The following is a 6629-nucleotide window of genomic DNA, read 5'->3' as shown; positions in this document are numbered from 1 at the left end:
TTTGTGCACCAAGTATTTAACAAGTAAAAGAACTAAATGAAAACGGTATCAATTGTACCCAGGAGTCAAAGACATAAAAAATGGGTCAGGATTTAGTTACACTGGTTTAAGTCACTGACTATGACACTAGAATGCCGTAGAAGCATTAGATTGAGCTCTGGTTGCTCCATGTTCAATCTCCTGTGTGTTACTGTACCCAGGGAAAGAGCACAAGATGGTTCAAGTGCTGAAATACATGGGAGACCTAGATGCATTCCAGACTCCTGGCTCAAGCCAGAGATAGTTTTGGCAGGTGCAGCATTAAATCTAATTGCATTTATATATGTATATATATATACATATATATTATATTACATATTTATATATATCATATGCAGATACATGGTTGGTGTAGAGACAGAGAGGAAATCTTCTGCCTTTTGATTCACTCCCCAGTGGCCACAATAACCAGAGATGTGTCCATTCAAAGTCTTGAGCCAGGAACTTCTTCCAGGGTCCCCCATGTGTGTGTAGTATCCCAAGGCTTGAAGCCATCCTCACGTGCTTTCCCAGACCACAAACAGGATTCTGGAAGGGATTTGGAGCAGTCAGGACATGAACCGGTGTCCATATGGGATCCCAGCATGTCCAAGGTGAGGACTTTAGCCATAGGATGCCGTACTATGCCCTAGTGCAGCTTTTGGGGAATAAAACAGTAGGTGGTGATCTCTCCTTTCTATCTCTTTCTATCTCTGTGCTTGAGTCTCTTATAACTCTTCCTTTTATTTGATAAGTAAGTCTTTGTTTTTGCTAAATGGAAATCACATTTGAATTGAACTTTGGCAGCACTTACAATACATTTGACTCCTTAGAGTTGAATCACAAATATTCCCAAGGGGACTCCTTTGCTTATTTCAACACAACAGTGCTACTTACCTCTCACTGTTGTGAGCTCTTCCTTTTTCTTCCCTTCTTTTTCTTCTCGTTGCTTCCCTTGATACCCAGCTTCTGGCCATACTCATCCCCATACCATATTAACAGCTCACAGCCTGGTTTGATGACCTGGCAGGTGCGGTAAAATATCTGCCTGTGGTACTGGAAGGCCACCAAATTCTGCTCCTCATCATTGCGGGCACAGTTCACATATCTGGGGTGGAGATAAATGCTGAGTTTGAATGCTCTGTCACGTTCAAATCTCGTGTGTTTTGTAATAGCCTCCACCCTGCTTGAATCCCAATTCTGCAAGAGCTCTCCCAGAAAACATACACCTCTCTCATGAGATCAGTGAACTCCCAGGTACAAGTTGTAGATACAGTGTTCATTGTGATAAGTATGCTTTCTTCCTTCCTTCCTCACTAGTCATCCTCAAAACTCAAGCCCACCTTACTCCCACCTTGACTGCCATGAAGCACACAGAGTTTCCCTAAACTCCAAATTTCATTCAGTTTTCTGCTACAGAATTGGATGAGTGGACACACTCATTACATTTAGCTTTCCACACATGCTCCACACCTCAGCTTTCCCAAAGGCAATCCTTTGGAGTCCTTTCTCTTGGATCTTTCTCCTGGATCTTGGGAGTCCAAGATCCAGCTCCAGAAATGTAGATGAGTCTTCATTGTTTCTTATCCTCTCACAGAACTGCTCACAGAAACCTTTGTCCAGATACAGCTTCCTTCTCTCATCCACATCCCAGGTTTGGTTTTGTTTTGCTTAATTGATAAAGTTTAGTGTTTTATTTTTATTTGAGAGGCAGAGAAGCAAAGAGGACAAGGGGAAAAAGACAGAGATGCCAGGAGAACGGGTGGAATGGGGACACAGAAAGGACACAGTGGCAGGCAGGAGCTTCAACCAGGTCTTCCACGTGGGCACAGAGGTCAAAGATTGAGGACATTCTCCAAAACATCCCTGGATGCATGGGGAAGCCACTGGTTTGGCAGTAGAGCAACCAGTACTTGGGATGCAGGCTTCACAGTCACTGCCTTAGCCCACTGCTTGTCAATGCCTGTCCCCAGAACCCAGCTGTTTACTCTTTTTTTTTTTTTTTTATCTATCACTGTCTCATCGATTGAAGGTCTTATGTCTGAAGTTGTTCTGACAGTGTATAATTGTCAAAAGACTAAGAAACATTACTGCCAGGCACCAATTATATGGAATCTCCATGTATTTAGGAAATTTTTGACACTGGAAGGGCTTAATCAATGCTAATTAGAGAAAGAGTGAGTCTAATGACCCCAGTTGATCTAGATTCCTCAAGGCCCATCTTTGTGTTCTGTTTATTAAGCATAGTGATTTATGTTATGGTAAGAAAGCAAGAATTAATAGCATCAAAGATGAAAAAGGCAACATAACAACAGACACCGCAGCCATTAAGGACATAATTAGAAATTACTACAAAGCGCTGTACTCCAACAAATCAGAAGACCAACAAGAAATGGAAAAGTTCTTAGGCTCACACCACCTGCCAAAACTTAGTCCAGAGGCAGCAAACGAACTGAACAAACCCATAACTGAAGCAGAGATTGAATCAGTGATTAAAGATCTCCCATCAAAGAAAAGCCAGGCCCTGACGAAAACGCTACAGAATTCTACAAAACATTCCGAACACAACTAACCCCAATCCTCTACAAACTCTTCAAAACAATAGAAAAGGAAGCAACCCTGACAAACTCGTTCTATGAAGTCAACATTACCTTAATCCGAAAACCAGACAGAAAACCAACAGAGAAAGAAAACTACAGACCTATCTCTTTGATGAATATTGATGCTAAGATTCTCAACAAAACCCTAGAAAATAGAATTCAAAAACACATCGGACAGATCATTCATTCAGATTAGGTAGGATTCATCCCTGGAATGCAGGAATGGTTCAACATCCGGAAATCCATATATGTGATACACCACATCCAAAAACTGAAAAACAAAAATCACATGATCGTATCAATAGACGCAGAAAAAGCTCTTGACATAATCCAACACCACTTCCTGCTAAAAACCCTAACCAAGGTAGGCATTGATGGAATAAACCACAACATAATCAAAGCGATATATGAAAAACCCAACGCCAGCATCATACTGAATGGAGAAACACTGGAACCCTTCCCATTGAGATCTGGAACAAGACAGGGATGTCCACTTCCTCCAATACTATTCAACATAGTCCTAGAGGTACTCGCTGAGGTCATAAGACAAGAAAAAGCAATCAGAGGAATCCAAATGGGACACAAATCAAGCTCTCACTGTACACTCTCACCATACACTAAGATCAAATCTAAATGGATAACAGATCTAAACCTACATCAAGAAACCTTCAAACCTTTGGAAGAAAAGGTTGGAAATACTCTGCAAGATCTGGGGGTAGGTCCATACTTCCTAAAAAGGACACCAAAGGCAATAGCAATCAAGACCAGAATAAACAAATGGGATTTCATCAAACTAAGAAGCTTCTGTACAGCAAGGGAAATAATCAACAAAGTAACAAAGTAACCCACAGAATGGGAGAAGATATTCACGCACTACATAGGTGATAGAATATACAAAGAGCTACAAAACAACCAAAATGTCAAAACAAACAAGCCACTCAAGAAATGGGCATGGGAAATGGGCAGACACTTCACAAAAGAACAAACCCAAATGGCAAATAAACATACGAAAAAATGCTCAAGTTCCCTGGCTTTTAATTGATTGGGATGATACTCTGCTGGCTCTGCCTGCCGTCCAGAGAGGGTATGCCTAAGAAGCCGTTGAACTTGGCTGGACAATAAGATGCGGGTTTCTATGTTTGGTATATGCTTGCAATGGAGGAATCTCAACTGAACTTGAACTGTGGTTATGCAAAATGTGGAGGAATCCACTATGGTGGGAGGGTTTGGGGAGGAGTGGGGAGAATCCAAGTACCTATGAAACTGTGTCACATAATGCAATGTAATTAATGAATAAAAAAAAAAGAAATAGTATTTATATAGAATATGCTTTTAGAAACAGGTCATGACATTCACAGGTCATTAGAATAAACATGAAAGAGGACATATGATGCAAAAGTCACGGAGGAAAGTAAAGGAGAAAGGAAAGAGATCTTGTCTTGGAGAGAAATATCCTGTATAGTTGTAACATGCCATGGCTCTTACCTCATCCAGTTGGACAAAGAAGTATCCTTTCCATCCACGTACTCATAGCTGTTCCTGCCCTTGGCTATCTGAGTTTCAAAAAAATAGGTTAATACGTTTCTGAAATGGGTGTAGTTCAGCAGAATTATTAACAACTCTATCCTCATGTTCTGTGACATTACATGACTCCGACACATGTTGAGACTTTACATAGTGTTGGTACACATTTATTCTGGTTTATTTCCCTACAGTAGAAGCCCATAGAGGAGATTGCCACTGCTTTATTTTTAACAGCCCAGTGATTTTCTCTAGGCTAATATTTATTTATTTTTTGGAATTATTTATTTTTATTACAAAGTCAGATGTACAGAGAAGAGGAGACAGAGAGAGAGATTGGAAGGTCTACCATCTGATGAGCCACTCCCCCAACTAACCACAGCAGCCGGTACTGTGCCGATCCGAAGCTGGGAACCAGGAAACTCTTTGGGGTCTCCCATGCAGATGCAGGGTGCCAAGCGTGAGCTGTCCTTAACTGCTATCCTAGGCCACAAACAGGGAGCTGGATGGCAAGTGGAACTGCTGGTATTAGAAAGAGTGCCCAGTTTTGATCCCAGCAGGTTCAAAGTGAGGACTTTAGCCACAAGGCCACGACGCCGAGCCCTATGCTAATCTTTACAGCCTGGCTGATCATGTTGGCTCAACTCATGCCATAATGTGTAGAAGGACACATGATCCAGTCTCATGCTAGGCAGGAGAAAAGCCATCAGACTGGAAAGGGATGTGCTTCTTACCTGCCAGCTGTACCCACTGTCAGCTTCCTCTTCCACTTCTGTGATCTTGCCCTCAAAAGGACCAAAGTGCAGCCCCAAAGGCAGATCAGATGCTTCATTAAATACTCCAAGCCCAGCTTCCGGAATGCTCGATGGGCCAACTCGAAGTCCAGTGGGCACACTGAGGAGAGCACGACTAGGATGTCCCTTATCCACTGGATTGTCCTTTAGAAACACGGGGGGTCCATGAGCAGCACAGCTCTTCAGGAAGCAGATCTGACACTTCTCACAATCTGGAGATGAGAGTGGAAGGGATGAGGAACATATACCAAACGTTGCTGGCTGTAGAGAGTATCAGAAGCAGTCAAGTGTTCACATCACTCAGTCTCAGTCTTGCACCCCAAGTTACCAGAAGACAGAATGATGTAAGACCAAATTACAAGTGGAATTTCAATTCAGACTATGGGATTTTTCTTTGTGGATGTGCCAAAGGGTCACTTACACAGGTAGTCATCATCCTCAGTCTCACTGAACTCTTTGTATGTCTGACTCTTTCTTCCTTTCAAGTTGTACATCTGAAATTCTTCATTCTCATCCTTTCTTCTGAGTTCTGAGATGGAGAGACTAAGTCAGTGAAGTTATCAGTTCTTTTGGGTTTAATGTTTCAAATAAAATAAAGGGCTTTCAAGACAAGGAAAAACTGCATGGACATTTGTTTTTCATTACAATCTCTGGTTTTAATTCATTTCCCCTGAAGTTTGAATATCTGTTTATTTAAACAGCAAAGAAAGACACATCTAGAGATTGACACAGCAGTTGAGAGAATCAGAGTATACAGAAGGCAGAGAGAGGTGGGTAGGTTCACTTTTTGAGTAACCTGGATAGCACCCAAATCAGTCTCAGATCAGAAAGCTTTATTCAGTTTTCCCAGGGGGTTGTAAGACCTCAATCACTTATCTCCTCACCAAGTGTTACTAATTTGTATATCAACAATTTGCTAGAGTCAGAGATAGGGTCAGTTCTGGAACCCAGGCACTCTGCCATGGGAAACAGGCATATTAACAAGTATCTTCACTCCTAGGACAACTGACTTCCTCTCCATGAAGTGTCTGCATATAGGCTAAGTAACCTGATCCCACTATTTTTTTTTTTTTAGATATTCCCCAAAGAGCTTAAAATGTAATCATGTTTCTAGAGGCTCTATTTATTTTGTGTTGAGTGTGACCCAAGCATGCAATTGCATCCCTCACAGCTTGACCATCCTCATCAAGCTTCACCTTCCTTGGGCTTCCTAGTGGGCCTAGAGAGACAGCTCCTGAAATTATTTTCTTACCAAGTTTTTGTGTAGAGTGCTGTCCTGAGCTGTTTGATTCCTTAGGATGGAACACTGCTTTCCGGCCCTTCTTTGAGTCAGTTGTGTTTAGTAAATTTGCAGTTCCTGATGATTCCTTCGTACTGATTTCATTATGTAAAGGCCCGCTGGACTTTCCCTTTAATGAGAAAGTAACATTTTTTTAAACTCATTGTTCAGTGCATTTGTCCTTTGGGATTGCAAAGTGTTTTCAGGTACATGGCATTCTTTAAAGTATCAGCAAACATGGGAACATATGAGGTGATTGAATACTGAAGGGAAAAGCAGTGTCTGTGTTTCTAGTGTATTTGGGGATAGATCACATCATTTGAGCCTGTTTCTCTCTAGATGGTTTTCAATTTCCTCTGCACAAATGAAAGTGGAAAAGGGGAGAAGATTTAGAAAGATAATCTGGAGGACAATATT

The 6629-nt window shown here is 41.5% G+C and overlaps 1 protein-coding gene across 1 annotated transcript; it reads right to left on the bottom strand.

Annotated features, from left to right (window-relative positions):
- Positions 1-978: 978 nt before the first annotated feature.
- Positions 979-6315, bottom strand: LOC131478797 (histone-lysine N-methyltransferase PRDM7-like; the record flags this gene model as incomplete). The annotated part of the gene is made up of 5 exons (XM_058659379.1): positions 979-1126; positions 4104-4171; positions 4874-5145; positions 5355-5462; positions 6186-6315. Coding segments are annotated over 5 exons (726 nt in total), but the record flags the coding sequence as incomplete, so codon positions are not given.
- Positions 6316-6629: the final 314 nt, after the last annotated feature.

The sequence above is a fragment of the Ochotona princeps genome, chromosome Y (genome assembly GCF_030435755.1).
Source record: "Ochotona princeps isolate mOchPri1 chromosome Y, mOchPri1.hap1, whole genome shotgun sequence".
Taxonomy (NCBI): Eukaryota; Metazoa; Chordata; class Mammalia; order Lagomorpha; family Ochotonidae; genus Ochotona; species Ochotona princeps.
Note: the sequence above shows the minus strand (reverse complement) of the source record. Positions and strands in the feature narration are given on the sequence as shown.